This window comes from Dunckerocampus dactyliophorus, chromosome 9 (assembly GCF_027744805.1).
Source record: "Dunckerocampus dactyliophorus isolate RoL2022-P2 chromosome 9, RoL_Ddac_1.1, whole genome shotgun sequence".
NCBI lineage: Eukaryota > Metazoa > Chordata > Actinopteri > Syngnathiformes > Syngnathidae > Dunckerocampus > Dunckerocampus dactyliophorus.
Window position 1 is genome coordinate 11,259,771 of NC_072827.1, and position 25,195 is coordinate 11,284,965.

Here is a 25,195-nt window from a genome sequence, read left to right on the forward strand (position 1 = left end):
GCCCTACATTTGACTGGCGACCAGTCCAGGGTGTACCCCGCCTCTCGCTCAAAGTCAGCTGGGATAGGCTCCAGCATAACCCTGCACCCCTAGTGAGGATAAGCGGCATAGAAGATGGATGGATGGAATTAAGCATGCAATTATTTCTTTAATTTTGGGGGAATCGGCGAACGGCTAATCCTCACATATGAAATCAATCTTATCCATCGACCTTATCTACCTCCGCAAACGTCTGAAAGTCAGCCACTGTCCCCTTTTGCTCTGCCAGACTCTGCTCCAAGTTCTTTAATTCTTCCAACTGTGATATAAAATATATGATACCATATATTATTATCTTATATATAATAACCATCTGAGTCAAAAAGTAAATTTAACAACTTATTCTATTTGGGGTGAATACAAGCAAATGTAATGCCAGCGCTGGTGAGAACGGTTTCTCTTCCTCATAAGCCTTCTGTGGAGGTGGTCCCAATCATCAGGAATGACTGCTTTTTGGTTATTGGTCTGATCTGGTTTCAGCCAGTATTGGCTAGGCAGCTGTGTGTCTCAGCCAGGAGACCGGAAGGTGACTCATGATAAACTGTGCAAATGTGTGTGTGTGTGTGTGTGATAATTAAAACGAGAACACGGTGTGCATGTTCCAAGTTAAAGGCCTTGTAGTCGTGCCTCATGTCTCTGTGGTGGACAAGCGGAAACAGTTTTTTATCCAAAACAGAGTGGAAAATATTCCATTCCTAACATGTGCTATGTATAAAATATAAAATCACCCTGAAAAAGAAAAAACACCACCTGGAGCACTGTGCTCACCTGACATGAATGCATAGTTGCCACTGGTAGGTCACGAAAGTTTGGTAAAAAATATAAAAATTTGCATTTGCATTAGTTTTAAAAAAAATATGTTATATTTGCAGTTATAAAATGATTCATTATTAGGAGCTTTCCTCATGTTCTGTCCTATGATGTCCTTAGCTTTCTTCAGATGCCAGCATATGATGCTATGTTTTAACCGAGTCCTTCGTGTAGACGTCCTCCATATGCTCGACTCCTGATTCAAATAGCCTTGGGTGTCTGGGCATGTGAGTCTGTCCTTCATCATCTCCATCCCTCACAGGAGGAAGAGATCTCCGCTCTTCTCGCATACAGTATGTGGTTTAGACATTTTCTCTTGAAGCCATCTGTTCAGGTTGCATTGATTCATTCCTTGCATGAATGTTTTATTCAACTGTAACTCTCATTATTCTCAAAGAACTTGTCTTGTCTCTCATCTGTCTTTGAGCTAGCAGCAAATTTTCCCTTGACAATTAGAATGCAGTGACTTTAAATATTCCGGGCTCACAATGTCAATGCCAATCCCAGGACTCTTAAACAATCTTTTAAAGTCTTACAATATGCATGTCATTGTGTTTTACGCAGACACTATGTGGATATACGTTGGGCTGATAAGCACAGGAAAGGACAAGAATGGACATATATTTATAAGTGTGTGAAGGTCTGCAGCACACCATCTCTCTTGTAATTTGAAGGGAAAACATTCAATCTCCATTGCGCCGTCGGATCTTTTACTCTCCTTCTGGGAGGCCGGGGAGCTTTAAAATGTCTCCCAGGTCTACTTCGTGACTCTCAACAGTGATTCAATGACAGTAAAGGGAAAAACTCCGCAATAAACGTGAGGTGTTTATGGAATACAAATGATGCTTTGGAGATGCAGGGCTCTGCTGGAGGCTTTCACTCGCATACACATGGAGCCAAACAGCGGGAAAAATGAGAAGAGCGACGTGAGAGAACAGAGAGAGCTGCTAGAATTGGAAGGAAGCCGACTAGTAAAATGAAACAAGGTGAAAGTGGAGACATGAGATGAATGAGAATGAGAGAAATGGAAAACGACTGTTAAATAGATCGAGAAAATGGTGGAATATATCAATACAACGTGTAAACGCCAGAAATGGCTAAAAATTGTTTGAGAAGTGTTTACATACGGATTGCCAGACTCATCAAGGCAGCTGTTGTCCATCCCTGGGTATGACATCATCTTGTCCACCAGCGGACTGGACCTTTCATTATGCTTGCTGTGGAAGCCCATGACAGAAAGAATACAATAAATCAGTCACTTTAAATCATATATGATTAAAAATAACAAATTCTAGTGCCATGAATGCTGGTTTAATTAAAGACATGATTCAATTAAATTAAACGAAAAAAAATAACAGTAAAGTCATGGGATATGACAACCCCATGAACTATAGCGTAGCGCAGCGCTTCTCAAATAGTAGGACGGTGAACTGTCGGGGGGGTGGGTGGGGGCGTGAGAGGCAGGGAGGACTTTTAATATTAGTTCAGTCTTGCGATCATGTATGAATTTGTCGTACTCTGCATGCAATTTGACTTGAATACGCATTTATGATTCACTGCTCTCCATTTTTCTGCATTTTTCTGGTTTCAGTTTCCTGTGATTGACTGGCTACCAGTCCAGGGTGTACCCCGCCTCTCGCTTGAAGTAAGCTGGGATAGGCTCCAGCATACCCGCGACCCTAGTGAGGATAAGCGGTATAGAAGATGGATGGTTTCAGTTTTGCGTTGTCTGAAAAATAAATAAATAGATATTATCAGTTTCTCAATAGTATTTAACATTGGGGGGGCGCAAAAACATTTCTGTCCCCCGGTGGGGACGAAACGATGAAGGACACCTGCAAGAATGTATTAACGCAGACTGATTTGGTGTAAGAAGGCACATAGATATGTTAGAAGCGCTTTTAACCTCTGCTACATTCATTCTGTCCCGGTTTGATCACCTTGTTTTCAACTATGTTATGTCTTTATGCAACAGACCATGCACACTCACACTTTTAGAGCTCATCTAAAGCATCGTTACAGTGCTTCGAATCTGAGGTCATGAATCTCAGCCGGAAAAGGCTGGATTGTACCCTTCGGGTTGGGAGTGACGTTTCACCCCAAGTATAGGAGTTCTCTAAAAGCTCTCGATTTACCGGTCGATCTACGTTCCTACCCTCACCTATGGTCATGGGCTTTGGGTAGTGACCAAAAGAGCAAGATCACGGATACAAGCAACCGAAATGAGTTTCCTCTGTAGGGTGGCTGGACTCAGTCACCCGGATGGCCTCAGAGTAAAGCCATTGCTCCTTCACATTGAGAGGAGCCGGTTGAGGTGGCACGGGAATCTAATGCGGATGCCGCCTGGACGGTGGTGTTCCGGGCATGCCCAGCTGGGAGGAGCTCTCAGAGTAGACCTAGGACATGCTGAAGGGATTACGTCTCACAGCAGACCTGGGAACACCTTTGTGTCCTCCTGGTGGAGCTGGAAGAGGTGGCCGGAGACCGGTAAGTGTGGGCTTCCCTATTGAGTCTGCTTCTTCCACGACGCGGACCCAGATAAGAAAATGAATGGATGGATGGCACTGTTACTGGACTCCATTCCCGTCACTCTGGACTTGGGCATACTCCCTTTCTGGCATGTGATTGTATTTGTTCTGTCTTGGTTCTGCTCATGTATTTTCTAAAATGTTAACTCAGCTTGACTTTTGTTAATTTGTTTTCTGAAATAATAGTTTTTCCCACCTTGTTAGTATTTTGTACTTCCTGGCTACCGTAATCGCTTCTGTTTTTGTCAACCTATTGGTACCAATAATAACAAGAAACAAGGTACCACTGTACACAAAATCTTGGGAATCAACCTTCAGACTGGGAAAAGAAACCGTTGAGGACTTGTATGTACTTGATGCTGAATGGCACCTCAGTATTTTCCTCGGTACATATCCCTCTGATCAAACAGCAGCACTTCTCAGGGCGAAGACATCACGCCACCTCCCCCGACAGTTTTAATGGTATTCACTTTGATCGTGTATTGCATCCATGCACATCGCATTCTTCATCTTCGAGTCCCCTTAGGGCTTGTCTGCCCTTCAACAAACCTCAACTTTGTGATACCCAACAAGTGATTCAGGGACACATTGGCTGGGCCAGTTTTAGCAACAAGATGCATCAACCCTTCATTAATATTTCATCACAAGCAAATAGCCTTGTTGCGGGTTGTACTTTAATGACTTAATGATTTTTTTTGTGCCTCTCGGACGTCCAATAACAGAAACTCAAGGATTTCACACAAACCATGATGACTTGTCCAAGTGCTTTGACATCATTTACAAGGATATTGAGAAGCTCTGTGCACCGCCCCAGTCACTACTATCATTTGTTCCATGCTTCACGAAGACTGACCTGAAAAAAGAGTAGCTTGGTTTGATGTTGTAGAGTGCAGGGCTAAGCTCCAGCTTCGGGTAGTGCCTTAGGTCATTGTTGATGGATCCCAGGCCCATGGCGAACACCACAAACAAAACAGGAAGTAGGATCTGGGAGATCAGGCCCTTGTAGTCTCTGCGGCTATGGTGGAACCTCTTGATCAGTATGGCTTTGATCTGCTGCCATGCCAAGCCCATACCTTGTGCTTTGGAAGAAGTGGTCAGCTCTGGAGAACATGGTGAAAAACAGCAAGACAACACTGAACAAATAACATATGCATCCATCTATCAAGATATGACATTGTTATTGTCATGGTAGGGGATTTAGCAGGGCATTATGTTACATAGTTAAGGTCATAATAAAAAAATATATGCAGGAAGTCCTCAGTTAATGACGATTTATGGTGACCATGCACTCACATAAATTACTTAAAAACACAATTCATATGTTTATATATTTAGATAAATTTGATAGAACATACAAATGAAATACATAAATGTTAATCTACATATATATGGAATATATACATTAATTTATAAGTATAGTCAGCACAAACCAGAATGTGAGAATGATGAAACTTACTAATTTTGTCACTAGAACTGGGGATGCTTTCACTTGGATCTGCAGGGAAGCTATTAATAGATTCAGTGTCTGACACCGTCTGTGAAATAGAAAAGGGTCTGTCCTCAGGCACGCCTTTTTGCTCGTTTCCGTCAGTCAATTGGAGGAACACCTACAGGGATAATTAAAAAAAAAAACACACGTCAACACCCTGTGAGGTAGTCGGTGTAATTTCATGGTCGGTGACTACGCTCGTCCATCAGTAATATCAAGAATACAGGTATACTGTAGATACTTCCACATTCGGAGAACCCATTTTACAGGAGCATACCTCTTCAAGGGTGGTGTCAGAGATGCCGTAGCCTCCCAGTTGTAAGTCGTCAAGGTTGGCATCCAGCGCGATCAGAAGAGAGCGGTATGAGGATGCGTTTGAGGACGTGAACGGGGGCAGGTTGTAGACCTGGTCACTGCCATGAGCTTCTTTCAGTCGTGCGTCAGGTACATGCGCTTGGATAAAGGCCTTCACTCCAGCATCGTCAAAGCACTCAGACTCAGGTGTCTTCATCTGAAATGGTTAAGAAATAAACAAAAGTTTGTTAGTAGTGCAAGTAATTCAGATTTTTTTTTTTTTTTAAACATTGTGTGAGATTTTTTTTTTTGCTTAGCCAAATTGCCAAGAAAGAAGCGAATTGCCGACTATAATGCTGGTAAGGCAAGGCAAGGCAAGTTAACATATAATAATATATTTATTATATGTTTTATATTATTTTACAAATGATATTATACAAATATTTTTTTATTGTTTTTATTAGAATATTATTTTATTTGATGCATTAGCTCGACATTAGTTTTAAGGTTTGGGGGTCGGGATCTTTGGTCATTGTCTTATTTGCTTAAAATATCCATGACGAATGTGCACGCATTTTTAAAAAAAGTCTAAAAAAGGCTATACGTAAATTGAAAGTAAAATCTTTGTGTTATTAGTAGTATCACTGTTAGTAGCAGTTAGAAGATTTTTTTTGTTCCTTTTTGCTCTATTTTTCCAAGTTTTGCTGTTTTGTCTTTGTTTACTTTATTTCTACAATGTGCCACGGGCCCATAAAAAATAAACAAGCCAGACACCCCTGGTTTACATATTTCACCGGGAAGGCGAAGTGTTACCAAACAAAGGAAGAGTGTCTCCAACCTCTGTCTTCTTCGCACTATCGCTATCATGGCTCCCGTACACACACTTGTGGAGGTGTTCTGCATGCTTCCACAGCTCGCCTTTCGCTACGGTGGTAATGCACACTACCCGGGCTTGTGGAAGTGCCGTGCGTGTCTGGATCTCCGATCCTGCGGCGAATACTAAGCTTTTCGTAACCATTTGTGTTCGATTTTTAAATGCATTACACAAAGAAAAGATTCCTGACTTTCACTACCGAACAGGTAGACCTCAAATTTATTAGTGAAGGTAAGCACCACACTTAATTGAGAAACATATTTGTGTCCATGTTATCACTAAGTGAGTAAAATTACCTTTTTGGTGAGAGTGAGTTTGTAGCCTTGGCCCAGCTTCTTTTTCAGATAGAAAGGCGAACCACAGCATTTTAACCCTCCTCTCTCTAGGAAGGCTATGCGGTCACTCAGCACTTCAGCTTCATCCAGGTGGTGGGTGGACATAATTATAGTATGCCCTGAAACAACACACACAAAAACCCAGCATTATTTGTGTACGCATCCTCCTAAACACCCTGGAGCAAACACTGCTCGCTCTTTGTATCTCTCGCTCCCAGTAATCCCGACTAACTGTATCTCTGCCGTAAATAAAGTCACGGCCTGAATAAAATAACACAATTCAGGAAACAACAGGAAACAACACAAAAAGTTTCCATCACCCCCTCTACTCTCTAAAACTTTTAATACCCAGCAAGTGGATTCACTCTTGACTTTGACTTTTGGTAGTCATAGAGGGTATAAGCTGGATAAGTTGGCACATGCTTTCTGACATTGCTACCAAAAGAAAGATGCAACAAGCATAGACTCACGCTTTTTATTTTGGATAACAATGTCCCAGATACTCCGCCTTGAGCATGGATCAACGCCTGTGGTGGGTTCGTCCAGCACCACCAAGCGAGAGTCGCCGATGAAGGCGATGGAGATGGACAACTTGCGCTTCATGCCACCCGACAGCGTGCCCACCCGCTTGTGTCTCTGAGCGTACATGCCTGTTTCCTCTAAGATGCTGAAAGAAAAATCAGTGAAAAGTATTTGAGGCAAGTTAACACATAAAGTGGCCCCAAGTGGCACCCTCAGGGAAATTTTTTATGGCACCCCCGTCTATCGGCGATTTATATATCTTGCAAAAAAAATTTACAGTAATGCCATTGTTTTTACCGTTTTACTTTGTAAAATAATGTGTCATCCAATTTACATGAAATATATATTACAAATAAAAAAAAAATCTGAAATATACAGTACGATAAGTCAGGGGTCTCAAACACGCGGCCCGTGGGCCATTTGCAGCCCACCAAGTCACATTTTGCGGCCCGCGACTTGACAGGAAAGACTACGGTAAATGCGGCCCGCAAGGTCTAAGTCAGGTGTCTCAAAGTCTTCGCCCGTGGGCCATTTGCGGTCCGCCTAGTCACATTTTGCGGCCTGCGACTTGTCTTCAAAGATTACTGTAATGCGACTAGCCAATGTTACTCGTAGGATGCACACATAAGCCTACACTGAACTAAGAGTGAGTGAGTCACTTACAAAATGTGGTAACGAATTCCACCCATTTTCTATACGGCTTGTCTTCATTAGAGTCACGGGTAAGCTGGAGCCTATCCCAGCTGAATGCAGCAAAATATAAACTGTGAAATTATTTATTTACTTGATTCACCCTATTACTGTATCAAGATATTATTGTTATTGTGAGCTATGTATCGCGTGTCGTATCATGAGGTACCCTGAGATTCCCAGCCCTACTCCCAATACTTGATGCGGCCCAGCCTCACTCAGACTCTACCTCCAGCAGCCCCCGGGTAAATTATGTTTGAGACCCCTGCTATTAATACTCTCAAAATAAAAATCCTGTAAATAAGGGAAGAAATATTAATAGTAACTAGATTAAGCAATTTCAGTAAAAATTGCATGTGAATGCTGAAGCTGAAATGAAATGTTTAAATCTATTCACCAAATGAGGATCAAACCAGCAACCATCAGGTTGGGAGGCGACCGTTCTCCGACCTGAGCCATGCCACCGTGCACAGAATAGGCATAATGTTACATCATCACCCTATTAAAATAATGGCCGAAGTAATTTTTTTGACGAAAATGGATTTTTGGCCTAAATCATCTCTTGATAATGCTGGCCATCTCTGGTAAAATCACCTAAATCCTTAATTGAAAGGATCATGCTCTTTATGCCCTTTAGGATGATGGCCTATGTCAAGAGGGTGACGTAGTCCATTTTACTTTTTGCTTAAGTCAACATTTTTGATTGGTTGAATGATTGGTCAAACATGATGAAATCATGAAAGTCAATGGATCTTATTTCTCAAGTATCAGACCAGGCAAAAAAGCAGGAAACCAAACTGCGCATGATTTGAGGGCTCTTCAATTTAGCTTTGATGGCAAGGTCCAGTCCTTCTCTGAGAACTCCGAATCAGTATTTTGTGTTTTCCCCAAAACTTGAAAATATCCATCCGACTTCACGGTGGCGTAGCGGCATTGCGTGAATGCTGAGTGGCTTTCACACAATTATATTAAATTTTCAATTGTACATTTTTTGGCGCCCACTGGAGGATTGTAGCATGTGTCTATATTGCCTAATGGGCCAGGCGGCTCGGCAGTGACATCTTTTAAAAAGCAAATTTGGGACATTTGCTTAGCATTCGCACACTGCATTTCTGAGCTAACCCACAACCTGACTGAACAGCTTCCTTGGCGTATTAGATGATGAAATTCAAATATTCCAAAGAAAAATGTGCCCCGCCAGAAGAGCTATTTCTACCAGCTGAGATATCGTGAAAATCTTCAAAAATACATTTTAAAGAAGATCGTGGCGTACTACCTCAAGTAAACCGAACCACGGAGCGCTTCTTTGGTTGGCACCACGGTTGGCCGAACGAAACGCGATAGCTGAGCAATCGCAGCAGAAATGCGATAACACAGCATTCGAGTCACACTAAAGGTTGTTGTAACAACGTGACCCAAAGACTCAAACCGCAACGAAAATATAACCATTACAGAAAATGAGTTCTCTGTGTTCTCAGCCCACATTAGTATTCTCTACTTGCACCAAATGGCCTTAGAAGTATCTCATAATATCTCCCAGCTCTTCAGATGGCAAATTGAAAACAGTATTTTAAGGATAACAGGTGGAACAATTACGTTATCTTTACCACCGGAGATGCATATAAATTAAGTGCGTCCATAAAACCACTGTGACTACGACCATGTTGGACTTTTTCCTCCAGAGTACCATTGGCATTCAATTCTCGCTAAAGTAACAACTTCCCACATTTCATTTTTATTACAGGAAGATACTGTCAACTGAGCAAAGATCACTGTTTCACCATGGCTTATAAAAAAAAAACCCAAAGGCCATAAAATACACCATATTGCATCACGGACAAAGCATGACATCACCCTGAAGGCCTTGTACATTCTGAATAAGAGTAATATAATAGTAAAGATTATCTTCAGCCTGGATGAGGGAGCACTTACGTTCGAACCTGCTCGTGCAATTCCTGACATGACCAGTGCGGGGCCTTGATCTGGCCATAGAGCAGGAGGTGCTCCTTGGTGGTCATGTGGTCAAAGAGAACGTCATATTGCATGCAGACACCCAGCTCTTTGCGAATGTTGTCCAGGTTTGTCTGCATGTCTCGACCATACACCTCAATGGTCCCCGATGAGGGAGCGAAGAGGCCGGTCAGGAGTGACCTAAGCAAACAGAAAAGGGTTATTACATACTGACTGTTTGTGTGTGGCTCACTGGTAATACTTATTCATGGTATAATCAGGTATATAATCACTTCTTGCCCCATGTTGGGGAATACAAATACAGTTTTACATTTGCTATTACGTCTACCCGGTCTAGTCATAAGACTGGATCAGAACCAAATGTCTATTGCGACATGCGGCTCGCTCCTCCCACTCCAAACCCTCCTGATAGCTTGATGTTGACATTCTCCTCCAATGTCAATAAAAGTAATTATTAGATTAGATTCCGCTCCAGAACACGCGTCTTCTCTCTTCAATTGCCTTTGTTCATCCTCGACACAAACCAGGTTTAGGGCGTAAATATGACTCACACACTTATTAAACACACTGAAAGTATAACATGTATAGGTACCCACCACTAATCAATAATGTATGTAAATGTAAATCTCAACGCTTGACAAAAAAAACCATTATCATTCATCCATCCATCCATTTTCTATGCTGCTTGTCCTTCACGATGGTTGAGGGTTATGCTGGAGCCAATCCCGGCTGACTCTAGGCGAGCGGCGGGGTACACCCTACACTAATCACCAGCCAATAACAGGGCACACACAGACAAACAACCATTCACACTCACATTCATACCTATGGACAATTTAGAGATTCAGTGCCACTGTGCGGCCAAAACATAAACACATAAACATGTAAAAATTCAAAAGGACGCCTGACGAAAAAACATTATCAGTGAAGCATAAAGGTGTGAACATGTAAATGTGGACTGTGGTGTATGTGTGCTGTACATTGTACCTTCATTGTCACATATGTACAAATTACTATTACGTAGGGTGAAGGAGACATGTTTTCTGCAGAAAAAAACGCCTTATTTTCTGAAAAAATAAAATATATTTTTTTTTTGCACAAAAATCCGCAAATTTGTAATTATTACGTTAGAAGTTATATAGAAGTTATATATAAGTTTGACCTTTGCAGCTCACAGCAGCTACGGTGCATTCACGGACAGCTGAACAAAGTGCGAAATCTCGTAAAAACGTCAGTGAAGCATAACGTTGTGGGCTTTTTTAACAGTGGTACATGTATGCTGTAAATTTTACCTGTATTGTCACATATTTATAAATTATCACTGCCTTAGGGTGAACAAGAAGGCATATTTTCAGAGAAAAAAATTAACAATTTTTTCAAAAAAATCATCAAATGTATTAGTATCCACTGTAGAATGAAAACGTGTTATCCATGCATTCAATCTATTTTCTCCTGCTTATGCTGTTCAGGTCAGGGGGAAGCTATTCATCCTGGACGCAAGGCTGAGCATTATTATTATTTTTCTGAAGGTTTGAATATAATCTACTTTATTTTGGGGCTGGTGAATACCTTTTATACTTGGTCGCTGGAAACACTACAATATACAGTCTTCATGGAAGTGCCCTTTGGTGTCATTTCTTTACATTCAATTGTAGTTTGACTCTTTTGTTGTTTGTGACGCTGAGAAGTCATGCTGTAATGTAAATGTAAGCACTCCAGACAACCCATCATCCTACTCTTTGCAATATTAAAGTTTTAACACGCAGGGAGCACAAATCCATTCAATAAAAACAAGGAGAAATGTTCCAATCTACATACATGGTGGTGGTCTTCCCGGCGCCATTGTGCCCGAGCAGTGACGTGACATGACCCTCGTGGAAGGAAACGTTAAGGTTTTGAATGGCTACTCGGTCCCCATAGATCTTAGTCAGACCATGGAGGGCAACGCCCACTGGCAGATGAGAGAAATCCTCGCCTGCCTGAGAGGAAAGCGTGCTCTGGCCTGAGAGGAAGACAAATGCAGCCGGTAAATCAAAGTAACATGGTTCAGGACATAAATGGAGAGAGTGGAAGAAATACAGTCAGGTGCTTGAATTTGAAAATGTGTGACCGTGAAGCGACAGATGCAAGACTGCATTCGCTTCAATATCAGGATAATTGCTTTTTTTTCCCTCTACCTTTCCCCTTGTCGTCAAAGACCGGCAGGTTTTTAGTCATGATGTTGGTGAACAGAAGTCCTCTGCTCCCATTCTGTGGCTTCTTCACACAGCAGCACAGGTCAGCCCAAAAGGAGGCTGTGAAGGGGAAGTACCACGGGGCTGGGATGCCATAGTTGCCTGACAGAGCAAGAAGAAGATGATGACATTTAAATCATTCATGAAACAACTCATAAAACCGAGTATCTGCTTCATCTTATCCTCAATAAAACTGTAATTAGCATCGCAATCACATCAGTAGATGACACCCTTTCGAGCATGAGGCCAAACTGAAGAACGTTTTAAATTCATGGTAGAAGAAGATGCAATTTCATGTATACTTGAAAAAGTACAGCGTTTAATCACTTGAGCAGGCTCGCTGGGTTTCTTTGAGAAGTTAGAAATTAATCAAGAATAATATTTAATCACTAAAACGATTTTTTTCTGTGCAGAAATGCAAGTAATAACTGTACTTTGACATCTACATCAATAAATATAATATGTTTTATTATTATATTTTATTTACTTTTTCAAACAGTACATTTGAAAATTCCTGGATAACAATAAAGATTATATTTTAGCATTAAAAATGTCAGTTTGGTAAAAGAGCTTCTACAAAAACCTAAAAAAAAAAAGTTTGTGGTAATTTAGAGCAGCTATGACCTCAGCCTTACATTTAATACGTTTGTAAAACACTATAACTTTACTTGATGGTAATTAATAATTTTCTTGTCCATTGAACCATTATTTCCATCAAAAATTCTTATTTGAGAACAATGTCATGTTTCATAGAAAAAGATTCACACATTTTTTTGCAGAGTTAAATCTAATATTTCTTCACACGGTCACTCTTCTGGGACATTGTACAAGCTGTATTATTTTTTTTGTAATGAATTATACCGATTATAATCCAAAGGAAATGCAATTTACACTTTGCTGTATATATTGTATGAAGGTTAATTTTTTTATTAATTACCAAATCTTTTTTGAGACACTGAAATGATGTCCATTAATCCAGAGCCACTTAGCACTTAGAATTTTACGGCTTCACCTATCATATTTTTTCAAATACATTAATTAATAAATCATCACTGTTTTGAGGTTGAATAGTCTATTATTGGTTTAAAAAAATGCATATTTAAACAAATTAATCATTTTCAAGCATAAAAATGGCTAAATGAACTAAAAGACAAATATAAAAAGATGCATTCAAAGACGTGATGATATGTCGTATTCCACACTGGTCACTAGGTGTTAGTAATATTACATTTATGAGGCAATAGCCACCACAGGAAGTAACGTCCAGAAACCGGAAGTAAAATAGAAAAAACATTCCAATGCTAATGTGTGAGTATATATTATATCATTTACATCTGTCTTATTTTCTCTTATTATGTCTACTATATTGGGTAAAATGAGTGTAGATGTGACTAGGGGGGTGTTATTTTATGTCTAGAGAGCTCTAATAATGTTAAAAACCATATTTAGAAGGTTGTAAACAGGTTTGCTTACTCCAAAAATATTCCAGCTATAAATAAGGAATCCTACTTTACGGGAATTCACTTATCACGGTTGGGTCAGTCGTGATAAACAAGGCAGTGGCAATTGCTCTAAGGCTGCAAGGAAGCTCAGGTTCCCCTAAAATGTCAAAAACAAGTGGTGAAATGTGTACTGCTGTGTGTACATATCATTGGCTAAATATGCACTAGAATGCTTTCATCTTTTGTTCAGAATCAGCTACTTATCACAGGTAACTGACACGACTTCCATCTCATTCATCCCCACCATGGCGCTTTTACACAGTCGGACACTGAGCGTCTACTGAGTTCAATGGGAAAGCATAGAGTGGGTTGTTTCACTGAGCGAAAATGGACGGTCAGTGGATAAATGCTGGGCTTTGTTCTGCCCATCAAGCGCTCAGCGTCTCTGGGTGTCTATGGGGGGGCAGTGGGCTGGCCCAGACGCTCGGCTTCTGCATGATGATTGGATGATCTGTCTGAGGCGGAACCCCTTTTTGATTGACAGTGAAATGAGAGAATCGGCGATCTTGAAGTATAAACCTCCACCGGAACATTTTTTCATTCATTTTTTTTTTCATTTGATTTTTTCAAGTTTTTCATTCCATTGTTCTGAACTGATCTGGAAACTTTACCGATCCCCAGCGACGTTATCTTTGTTAAAAACGACTGGCGTTGAGTTTGGCGACTCTTTTCTAGTCAGTGCGGTTTCTTTCCCCAACGAGCAGCGGCAGCTGTGCAGCTTCTCCCCCCGTCACGATCACTCACACTCCCAACCGGTCACACAGTAGCCTCGCGCAGCTGCTAACAATCTGCACATCATGGCAGATAATATGAATATTGTCAACCGGATGTTGGCAAAGCCATTTGATAGTCTTCCAGAAAGAAAAAGAGAAAATTAGAATTAAACAACAGGGCAGATCAAGGGGCTCAAGGGGCCGTTTAAGCAGTCTAGCTCTGCTGGCCATTGAGTCCCTGGAAAAGACGCCTAGTTGGTACAACAGGGTGACAGATCATTTTCTTGAAAAGGAACAGAGGGTAGAATTTACATATAAATAAATAAAGACATTTATGATGTAGGCCAACAAAAAATTAGCTTCCCTTCCTTGAATGACCAGAGGCCACTACTGAAACAAGGGATTACTGTACCTGAATTTTTTGCCTTTTAATTTTGTGAACTGAATTTTTTTTTTTTTTTACATAAAATTAAGATTAAAAAGGTTATTGAAAAAAAAATTGTCAGCAAAGTGTGTGTTTTGTACTTGAGTATTGAAAAACTGTTTTAAGATTCAGTTTGCTAAAATATGATGTTTTGAAATTCAGTTTACCAAACCTCAGTGCAAATAGAGTCAGTGTTTCAAAACTCTAATTTATGTGCACTGAATTTTTAGAAATTGAATTTTAACACACCGTATTTTACCAGTGTACATTTTTATACATTGTATTTTAATAAACTGAATTTTAAAACATTGTATTTCAATAAATCAAATTTTAAAACACATATTTTGCTCATGACTTTTTTTCAATTACATTGTTAGCATCATTTGACGTAAAATGATTTCGTTACATAAGTTCAGTGTCTAAAAAAAAGCTTGGGTAACAAAGAAAGCAAACACACACACGCAAGAGTGAGGGCGGTGGGAGGTTGGTTACCTTGGGTGTAAGAATGTGTGAAAGGTATTTGGTGTTGTGTTCAATGTACCTGGAAAGATTTGTGTTCAATGTACCTGGAAAGACCATGCGGATGTAGGCCCCGAGTACAAAGTAGATGATGGAGTCGATGAGCATCAGCCAGCACAGCCAACCAAAGGAGGCTGTGTCTCCAGCTATGGGTGAGGAATAGGAGTTGCTCCAATGAATTCCTGAAAAAAACAAACACTTTATTTACTCCTGTGTTTAACATTTATCATACATCCTCTTTTGATGACGGTAAGACGTTCCTACCTTCTCCTTGGGACTCATAGCGAGAGATATACTGACTAGCGTAACTGAAGCAGGATGGAGACAGCATGCTCTGTAGGGAAATGAGTCTTTCGTTAGCCAAGCAGATCCAACAAATATCCAGTGACTGTGGAAATAACTCAGAAATTGCTTTTGTCACCTCCCTTTATATAATACATTGAGAGAGAAGCTGATGTGATTTTCATTGTATCTCTAGCAGTGGCTACATATAGTGCAGATCACACATTGCAGGGTCAGGTAACACCTCCCAGCTGACACAAATACCTTGACATAAATGCTCAATAGTCTTACTTCTTACACAAGTTTCATGAATAGTTGGCCATGAGTCAACAACGCCTGGTACAGTTCCCCAATAGTGGAGTTGGTCCAATCATTGTGTCACGTGTCCATACGGACATACTATCACAGACGTGGAAGTTTGTTGATGCGAGTAAACTAGACTTTGGATATGTGGAATGTTTTCTTCTAAAACCCCATTAGTTTAAATGTCAAATCCGACCTCAGTTCCTCACCAGAGCGCTCTTCTGGAAAAGGGTGAGACTGGTCTCCATGGCTATGACCACAATATATGGGAAGAAGCAGAGGATGTAAAGGAGGCTGCCGCTCAGAGCAGCGACGTAGGTCTTGTCAAAGAAGGAGCTGAGCAGGAAACTGAAGGCCAGGATGCTCAGCCCATAGTCCAAGAGATACAAGAAGAGGAGGAAGCCGTCGCTATGGGAGAGGATGCCGCCACACTTGAGAGCCAGCGTGAGGATGATGATGGTCACTATCAGATGAGCAGCGCACTCCAAGAACCAGGCGAAGAAGTGGCTGAGTGGATTGACCCCCATCATCTTCATGTACTGTGGGGTTTCAAGAAGATCAGAAAGACAAAACAGACAAGTGGCCTTCCTGATCAAGAACACATTTGATGACGTTACAATACAGAAAACTAAAAACACTGGTTACATTCAAATATACACTCACCACCCTTATGAGACAACACAAGTACTATGCAAAAATGATATTTTACAAATATAATAATGCACAATAATACAAAGTACAGTGGAACCTCGGTTTTTGTCATTATTCCACTCCAAAAGATCAGACGAAAACCAAAATGTACAAAAACCGAAGCAATTTGTTCCATAGGAAATAATGTAAATCAAATTAATCTGTTCCAGACACCTAGAAATATGAACATAAAATGTATATTTATTATATACAGTATATACATATACAGTATACTGTATAGGGGTGCTATTTCATGTCTAGAGGGCTCTAGAGGGCCTCTAGAGGGCTCTGATAATGGTAAAACTAGGGATGCTCCGATAGATCTGCCATTGATCAGTAACGGCAGATTTCCGTAAAAAGTCACGTGATCGGCATATGCCAATTAAATGCCTTTAAACGGTGATCACAAAATCCGATCACCTGTGGCTAGCACTTTGCAGCCCACAGCGATCCTTTCGTGCAGTGTAGTGTCTTGCCTTAATTAACATCTTGGGCAATGTCGTCCTCCCACTTTCCCTCAAAACAGACATAATCATGTCTGCCGTGTGGAAGTTAACTGCCAACACATGCCACAAAAAAAAAAAAATCTTGCGGCAGTAAAAAGCTTTAATACAGCATTTAAAGAACAACACTGGACGGAGTATGGTGAGTTTTGGAGTGTCACGGCAGCTCACGTCAAACGACAGCTAACGGAACCACTCACCCGTATGTGTGTGACACACAGACAGCTAAGCGAATAACACGAAAAATAATTGAATTAATCGGACGAGAGCAGCCATTCTCAGCGGTGGACGTTCGCCAAAGTCTCCTTCTCTGGGAGTTTCAGGAGTTGTCTAGTAAGTAAAATATGTTTTTGTCTAAATTAAGGTGATTTTATGGTTCCTTTTTTCATATAGCCAGTAGCAGGGATGCAGCCAAGAATTCTGGGTCCCATGAAAAAAATCACATTGTCACCCCCTTATTAATCAATTACTAATATTACTAAAAATTACATCTTTTGGGGGCCTTTATATGGCACCCCTGGACAATAGCACTCATTACAAATAAATTGGAAAATGTATAATTAATCCATGTGATCAGTATAGGTATCAGCCGATTTCAGTCCTGGATGATTGGTTTCGGAACCGGCAGCATAAAACTCTGATCGGAGCATCCCTAGTTAAAATACGTATTTAGAAGGTCGTTAACAGGTTTTCTATGTTCTAACTACGAAAATATTTGATCTATAGATACAGTATATAGAGGTCTGGAACCAATTAACCGCGATAAATGAGACATTACGTGTAAAAAATAATTGATAGTATAATAGTTTTACATGCAGAAAACAATGTGAAATGATTATAAATGACGAATTAAAGGAATATCTTCTTACCTTCTTTATCAAAGTTCTGTTACCTGCAACCTTCTTTTTTTGCATATTATGCAGCCGTAATTTTGAAAAAAGCACACAGAGCACTCAGAATTATTAACCCTTCTGTGTGTGTTCTATGAAGAAATAAACGCACACCCACACACACACACACACATAATAAAGATGATTAAAGAATTCCCTGACCGGAATCTGTCTATAGTGTCCTAACTCTAAAAGAACCACTAGCGATTCTTCAGTGAGATTGAGTCACCAATGCGTGGATGCTTTGTCTGGGCACTCTTTGGCTGTACGATACCCAAGACAGTGTACGAACGCGGAGACGTATTTTTGGCAATAACCTTGGTCCAAAACCGAATCCTGTGAAAACTGGGACGTACGAAAACCAGTGTTCCACTGGTGTTCCACTGGTGTACAATAACATTTTGGTTACTTATTCAGCTAAATCGGAAAGGGTAAACTGCAGCATGATCTAAACCACTGCAAACTACAGTATTTCCACAATAAGAAATGTCTTATTGTGGTGGTGCATTATCTTTTTAAAGGCATAATATTCTTGTATTGCGTCTGCACCAATCGAAATGAACATGGTAAAGCTTCCTGAAAACACATCTAATACAAGTATAATAAATCTTTACCTCATGCAGCCTCAGTTCTTTCTCGTGGACTAATTTCTTCACAAAGTCAGCAACAAACAGAACCCAGGCTAACATCAGCATGATTGGAAAAACAAAGGAGATGGCCTCCAGGTACCTAAGGAATCAAGACATGAATCAACCTGTCAAAACAAGAGACCTCAAGGAAGTGCTGAAAAATATTCATTTTTTTAATAATTGTAAAATATATTTCAACAGCTTTTGTGACACATAATAATAAGTCAGATCAGCACAAAGACACAACGGAGCGTATATCTCTGGCTGCCAAGTACAGCGACCTGGTGGTGCATCTGATATGAGGTATCAGCATTGTCTTAAAAAGCCCTTGAGAGTGAAGATAAATAAGTGTTATGCTCAAGCATGAGAAACAATGTCACATGTTTAATTGCCAAATGTTCATGCAAACCTCAGACTGTCAAATTGGTTCGACTTTACATTACAGACGGGCTGTTTGAGTGGTGCATGGGGTTGGGAAAGGCGTACACAGCGTCCTAGTGAATATTCATGCCGCCTTTTCAGACCCAATTATCATGTGAGACTTGCCTGTGACTGACTACTTACTGACAGTCCCGAGTGGCAGATGAATAATGAGAGAGTTTGCATTATTCCGCATCGATGCCAGGATTTCATCCCTGAGACAGTGTGCATCCCTTTGCGTTCCTATATGTGCATTCCCACTTGAGAATACTGATACTGGTCTGTATGTGCACTTTATGGATTGGGACATACTGTATGGTCATTAACCCTACAGAAACTTAGGAAATTTGGGAACTACTGTATGTGCATCTGCGTGTTGGTGTACTCACTCATCACGAAGATAACATGGATATGGGAAGGGCTGTAGCTGCACAGCTGTGTCTGTGACTCTCTGCCCAGTCTGGTATTCAATAATGGCTCGGTCAATGTTCTCCTGCAGGTATACAAAGCCCCGGTTGTAGCGCATGGTGTTCTGTGCAGAGATGTAAGTGTCCTTCACAAAGTAAGGGTCGCGGATGCGGTCCGTCCGCATCACGTTGTCCATATGCATGCGGATGGTGTAGCTGACTTTGGGTGGTAAGGAATCCTCATCTTTGGGCAGCTTAAAGATGACACCTTAAAGACAAATGCAAATATGTCACTCGGGTTTCAACTAAAATTTTTGCTAAAATTTCCCCCGTTTTTGTACACTGCAGCGGTTATAGTACAATATTATGCACAAGGAACGTGCATAATATTGCCCTGTACTGTATTATTCTGCAGAATGGACTGGCCAGAGCACCCTACGCGTTATTCTGCATTGTTTTCTTACAAAACTATAATTATTCTCTATAAATTTTATTTTTATAGGTTTTCGTTTTTTGTTCCAAATGTAGATGAGCACATACATGTTGCAGTACCCATCCAGAACAGAGTTGGAAAATATTCCATTCCTAACATTAATTACATAAAACGCTGACTCACTTCCATAGAGATTGCGGTCCTTGGCGAGCTCTTGTGCATCAGCGTCAAGCTGCTCATCAGAATCGTAGCCTTGGTAGCGATCAAATTTGATACAAGATGACATGTTGACCAGCAGGGTGGACAAGATGGTGATTTGGTCCATGATGTGTTTGTTCTTCTCTAGCATCAGTGTCATGTTTGCTGTGAAACAACAAAAAAGTGACAGTCATTCAATTATTCTTTTATCAATAAGACATTCATGAAAGTATTAAGATACTATTTGGATTCAGGGCAAAGAAGGTCATTTTCAAGAGGCAAAGATTAAAAAACATACGGTATGCACTGACTCTTCAAGATGATCTAATTAAATACGTAATCTAAGCCACACCTTGGGGGGAAATAAGTTATTGCTGAAATGAAAGCTTGTGGTTTTTGTTTAATCCTGAAAAACTTAATATAATATTTTGCGAACCTCGATGATTAAGGCAACAAGGGAGGTTGGAATGTGTCGCAGATTGAAAATGCTCACTCACAGAAGCTGTTGAGCGTGTTCCTCATTTTGTTGACGTCGATGTCTGTCTGCATTTCTATGAAATTTTGCACGAAGGGATTCGACAAGGAAGACTGGAAAAGCACACGATTGAGAATCAGTTTGAGAATCGTCCAAGTTGGTCTGATGATTTTCGTACAACTTCTAGCGAGCGGCGTTGCGACGTCATACCTTTAGCATTGGCAAAGTGTGGCTCAGTATTTTGGCAGAATCAATGAGGTAGTCGGAGGATTGAATCCATTCGTCTGAGTGCCTCTTCAGATTTGCAAATTCTTGCAGGGTACCATTGGCCTGGACAAGAACAGGACAGTCATATATTTTCATAAACATCTTGGTAACCATCCATCCATCCATTTCTTTCGCTTATCCGGGTCCGGGTCGTGGGGGCAGCAGTCTCAGTAGGGTCCAGGAGGTCCAGACTTCCCAGTCTCCGGCCAACTCTTCCACTCTCAGTGGAAGGACATCGAGGTGTTCCCATGCCAGCTGTGACACATATTTCCTCCAGCTGGTCCTAAATTTTACCTGTGGCCTCCTCCCAGCTGGACATGCCTGGAACACCTAACCAGGGAGGCATCCAAGAGGCATCCGGACTAGATGCCTGAGCCATCTCATCTCGCTCCTCTCCATGTGAAGGAGCAGCGTCTATATTCTGAGCTCCTACCGGATGACTGACTATCTTTTAGGGTGAGTCCAGTCACCCTACAGCGGAAACTCATTTTTTTGTATCGGCAATCTCGTTCTTTCGGTCATGACCCAAAGCTCATGACCAAAGGTGAGAGTGGAAAGAAAGATCACCCGGTAAATTGAGAGCTTTACCTTCCGGCTCAGCTCTCTCTTCACCATCATCCTGGTAACATTCAAATAAAGCATCTTTTCCATGCATAATAGTAAATTGTATTTATCACATACTAAAGGAATTACTGAGGCTAGCACCACAATCCGTATGTCAAAGTAGGAACCCTGTTACCTTCGTAAATTAAGAGTTACTGGATACTACATTTTTTTAAGCACTTGAGCAGCTACACTAGACCTCAGTCAAGTGATTATTTCCAAAGACTGTGAGAATGTATTGGATACCTTCTCCATAATGGCTCTGGTAATGGGTGTGTTGGGTGTGAAGAGGATTTTCCCCATCAGCATCGGTTTAAGGAAGGCCCACGCAATGGCTCCCCCTCTGGTGCTAACCATGTCGAGGTACATGTTCATGCAGAAGGGAGCTACAATTGAAAAGAGTGTGTGAATGTGTGGTATGAGGAATTGTTTCCTCAAACTTCAAGAATGTATCGATGCATTGGCAGTGAAATCGCCATCTCCCTCAACATACTTGCATTTCGTGGAATCTTGAACCTGTCAATCATCTCCTCACGCTTTTGGCTGTCAAGGAAGGATGGGTTGGGCTCCACATGGATGGGAAGTTGGGCGAGTCCAAAAAGAGCCATGACACCTTTACTGCACATTGTCCGAGAGATTGTGACAAAAGTAGCTCTGACGGAGAGACTGTGCTTCACGCCTCTAGCAACCTGTGTAAAAACGAGGCAACGTGAATACCGTCATGTGTGCAACATGCGTTTAAAAGTTGCGCACTTGGTTAAACTCATTCTCGGCCACCAGGTTGAGGCTATCAATGGAGAGCATGTAGCTTTGCAGCTGATCAATGGCAGGGAGGAAACTCTCCATCAGGTGGATGATGTTTTTGGCCATTTGAAGCATCAGTGTCAACAGGGTCTGAACCTCATCTGACAACACCATCTGAAACACAAGTAGCCCACATTACAGACCACAGTTTAACTTGCCTAACTGTGCCTAAAAACTCCTTGTAATGTAGTGCTATATCTAAAAATCTTTTTGGACATGTAGAACTGCGAATTGTACTATGTGATGTATTCCAAAGTAACTCATATGCATGTTCAAAATGAATGAATCCATTACCATTACCATTAAGTCCGTGCCCACACAGCAGCCTCTCAGGGATTACGTCACACGCAGAAGAGTGCCCTAACGCTGCTCAATTTAATAGCCCAATAAAAAAACAGGACATTTTACTCACTTCATAAACAAACAAACAAACAAAAAACACGATGACCAGCACATACGTGAAAAGAGGAAAACAGGACGTTTGGTCACCGAGTGGAATGTGCGTCTCAGTTGTTGATTTCATTGCCGTAGTTGGAGGTGTTCGAAATCGTCATGTAAAATCACTAATGCCATATGGGGTTGTTAATGTAAATTTGCATCGAGCTAGCACATTTTGTTTGTGTTGAACATCACAGAGAAATTACTTTGTGTCTTATGTAAGTTATATTTGCTTTATTTCTGGATGTTAGTTTTAACGGTGAAATGGAACTGAACTGCAGTCTTTGTTAAGAACCCATTCATTATCTGTCGGCTGAGCTAGCGAGTAGAGACCAACGTAAGCGGCAGCAGAACAGAAAACCACTTTTTGCTAAAATAATTTGGAGGTTGTGGATACAATGTATTTTTCCTGAAATGTTCATGAAACTTGTTTTGTGCTGCACCTGTCTTTTCTTGAAATATAAGACATTTGCGATGAAAAGTTGGGTCGCCGCTTGTCATAAAGGGGCGATGGCGGGTGCCGCAGCCAATCCAGCTGCCTTAGATGTTTCATTCCAGTCCTAGTTTTGCATTTTGCTTTTGCAAAGCTTGTCACTTTCTTGCTTTTGGTATGTTACGAATTCATAGATTCTCTCAGTTTTAGATCTAAGGAACAAGATTGTCAAGCAAAACTAGAAAAAGAAAACAAGTACCGTCAAAGACATTAAAGGTTTAAGGTTTGGGTTAGAAAAGAAACCAGTATGGTACTGATAGCATTGTGAAGTTCAGTTCAGTGTGACAAACTAATCACAAAAGTGATGCCACTGTCAGGTCACAGGCAGTGGCTGCGAAGTCAGGGAACGGTCATGAACCAGCTGATGCATTAAAATGAATGTTATGCAGGCACACTTATTTATTTAACTTAATTAAAATACATCATTTTATTTTCTGTTGGCTGGTATGGAGGGAGAGGACTGTGTGCCTGTTCTGAGAGCGTCAACACCTAATCCTGGTCCCAAAGTTTGGGACTGGCTTGAACACAATCAAGGCAAGACAAGACAAGAAAATAAAAAGATGTAGTAAACGAATGAGGTTCTCTGAAGCACAGTAAACCACAAACACAAACGTTTTAATCTGAGCCAGATGTTTATTTGTTCGACGGATTATCGCTAATTAGCTAAATCCAATGTGACCCACCACCATTTACGTGTTATTTCAGATGGATGTAAAAATGTACAGCAGATGCTGGTCTACTGAGAGTGTTAGTGCCAGAGCAAAGGGAATCACGATTCCTGCAAATCTATATTAAAGGTTTTATGCTAATCAGGCTGAAAATAGCCGTACCCAGATACACAACAAGCCTTGTTTGCCCGATCTCTTATGCAAGTATATACAAGTATATACAGTGCAACCTCGGCTTTCATACGCCCTGGTTTTCAGTTTTTGTCAAAATTCTTTTCGAGTTAGGACACTGTAGACAGATTCCAGATAATTCAAGCGCACTACGTAACTTTGATGTTAGAATAGTCTTCCAGCCAGTCTCTGTGGTTTTTTTTTTATTGATGACAACTGCAAAATAACCCACCGTTAAGGCAAAGAAAGTTGCAAATTGTAGAATACTGCTGTGGGGTCACACCAGTGTGTTTTGCACATGCATGTGATTGCACCAGTAGATTGCAAGCACCCGGTTTGATATTTCATTAATTGGATTTACATTGTTTCCTATGGGAACATTTGTTTCAGTGTTCATGCAATTCGGTTTTAGACAAACCCTATGAAATGGATAAATCACAAAAACCGCTGTATTGAGTAATCAAAACAAATTATTTAGATGGTAGATCATTCTGAATTCTAATATGAAAACTACCTTATTGAGGGTTCTAATAAAAAAAAAAAGAATCAAAGAATTTTACAAGCAGTTGCACAACAGGATGCATTTTGCCCATGCAGCCGCAAAACAACACAGAAATAACACGTTCCAATTTACTGGTCTTTTTCACAAAATCAATAACAAAACGACAACAGTGAAGCACACCGTTTTCCCTCTGACATACGGCTCAGTCTGTATTTTAGCCTTACTCTGTAGATGAACATCTGTAGGTTTAGGTGGCGGGTCAGGAGGAGAGAGAAGGTGTACCACTCTTGGACGGACATGGAGCAGAAGGTCTTGAACATGTCTGGCTCTGAGATGCTCAGACGCCCCGGGGAGTTGCAGTGTCGCAGTTTCACCAGCCAGGAAAGAATCTGTTTTCAAGGCATGGAAGAAATCGCCACTATGAGACATACTGTGTAAAGGTACATATAGTACTCCACAGATTGTATTCATATCACAGGGTGAAAAAAAATGGATAAGAATGGAATCATCTCCATGTTTGATGCTTATATAGACTTGACTTTGAGAGCCAACTGTGAAGGAACATCATGCCATGGCAACAACAAACACTACCCACCACAAATGGCTACATACACTACATGCATTATTCTTTTATGGTATGTGAGCATTGTTCCCATCTAATTAGTCGCATGAACAGCGAGTGGTCAATAGAATTGCTCTCTTCTGGTCACATCACATGTTTGCCTGGCCTGTGTGTTGCTAGCCAGAATCCTGGAATAAACAGCTGTTTGAATGGCAAACAAGGATTTGACAGCCTGCAGCATGCCTGCATGGTGGACCGAGGTCTTTACAGACAACATAGCACTCATATAGAGGGTCTTTGACAAGAGTTTTTGTTTTGCAATAGGTCTTTAAAAACAGAAAAGCCAATCTTTTATTTTTTTGCATTGAGTAAAACAGCGGAGTACACCTGTCATATAGAGGATCTTTGACCAGCGTTTTTTGCTGTTGGTCCTTAAAAACAACCAAACTCTTTGACTAGCATTAACAGTTCGTCTTCTTCGTGTTATGATTCTCTGACATTATGTATGACTAC

At 40.8% G+C, this 25,195-nt stretch overlaps 1 protein-coding gene across 3 annotated transcripts in view; it reads right to left on the bottom strand.

The window, feature by feature from the left end:
- abca12 (ATP-binding cassette, sub-family A (ABC1), member 12) overlaps nucleotides 1-25,195 on the bottom strand; it is an 86,629-nt gene that overhangs the window by 23,151 nt on the left and 38,283 nt on the right. For all 3 annotated transcript variants that reach the window (XM_054786485.1, XM_054786487.1, XM_054786486.1), the window contains 21 exons: nucleotides 24,345-24,509; nucleotides 21,798-21,962; nucleotides 21,538-21,733; nucleotides 21,291-21,430; nucleotides 20,385-20,504; nucleotides 20,197-20,287; nucleotides 19,685-19,864; nucleotides 19,051-19,336; nucleotides 18,227-18,341; nucleotides 15,739-16,068; nucleotides 15,209-15,278; nucleotides 14,992-15,126; nucleotides 11,730-11,888; nucleotides 11,371-11,554; nucleotides 9,514-9,732; nucleotides 6,840-7,036; nucleotides 6,331-6,488; nucleotides 5,144-5,377; nucleotides 4,834-4,984; nucleotides 4,231-4,477; nucleotides 1,977-2,066 (listed from right to left, as the gene is read on the bottom strand). In XM_054786485.1, the coding sequence (XP_054642460.1) occupies nucleotides 1,977-2,066; nucleotides 4,231-4,477; nucleotides 4,834-4,984; nucleotides 5,144-5,377; nucleotides 6,331-6,488; nucleotides 6,840-7,036; nucleotides 9,514-9,732; nucleotides 11,371-11,554; nucleotides 11,730-11,888; nucleotides 14,992-15,126; nucleotides 15,209-15,278; nucleotides 15,739-16,068; nucleotides 18,227-18,341; nucleotides 19,051-19,336; nucleotides 19,685-19,864; nucleotides 20,197-20,287; nucleotides 20,385-20,504; nucleotides 21,291-21,430; nucleotides 21,538-21,733; nucleotides 21,798-21,962; nucleotides 24,345-24,509 (3,632 nt within the window). The remainder of the gene's footprint in view (nucleotides 1-1,976; nucleotides 2,067-4,230; nucleotides 4,478-4,833; nucleotides 4,985-5,143; nucleotides 5,378-6,330; nucleotides 6,489-6,839; nucleotides 7,037-9,513; nucleotides 9,733-11,370; nucleotides 11,555-11,729; nucleotides 11,889-14,991; nucleotides 15,127-15,208; nucleotides 15,279-15,738; nucleotides 16,069-18,226; nucleotides 18,342-19,050; nucleotides 19,337-19,684; nucleotides 19,865-20,196; nucleotides 20,288-20,384; nucleotides 20,505-21,290; nucleotides 21,431-21,537; nucleotides 21,734-21,797; nucleotides 21,963-24,344; nucleotides 24,510-25,195) is intronic.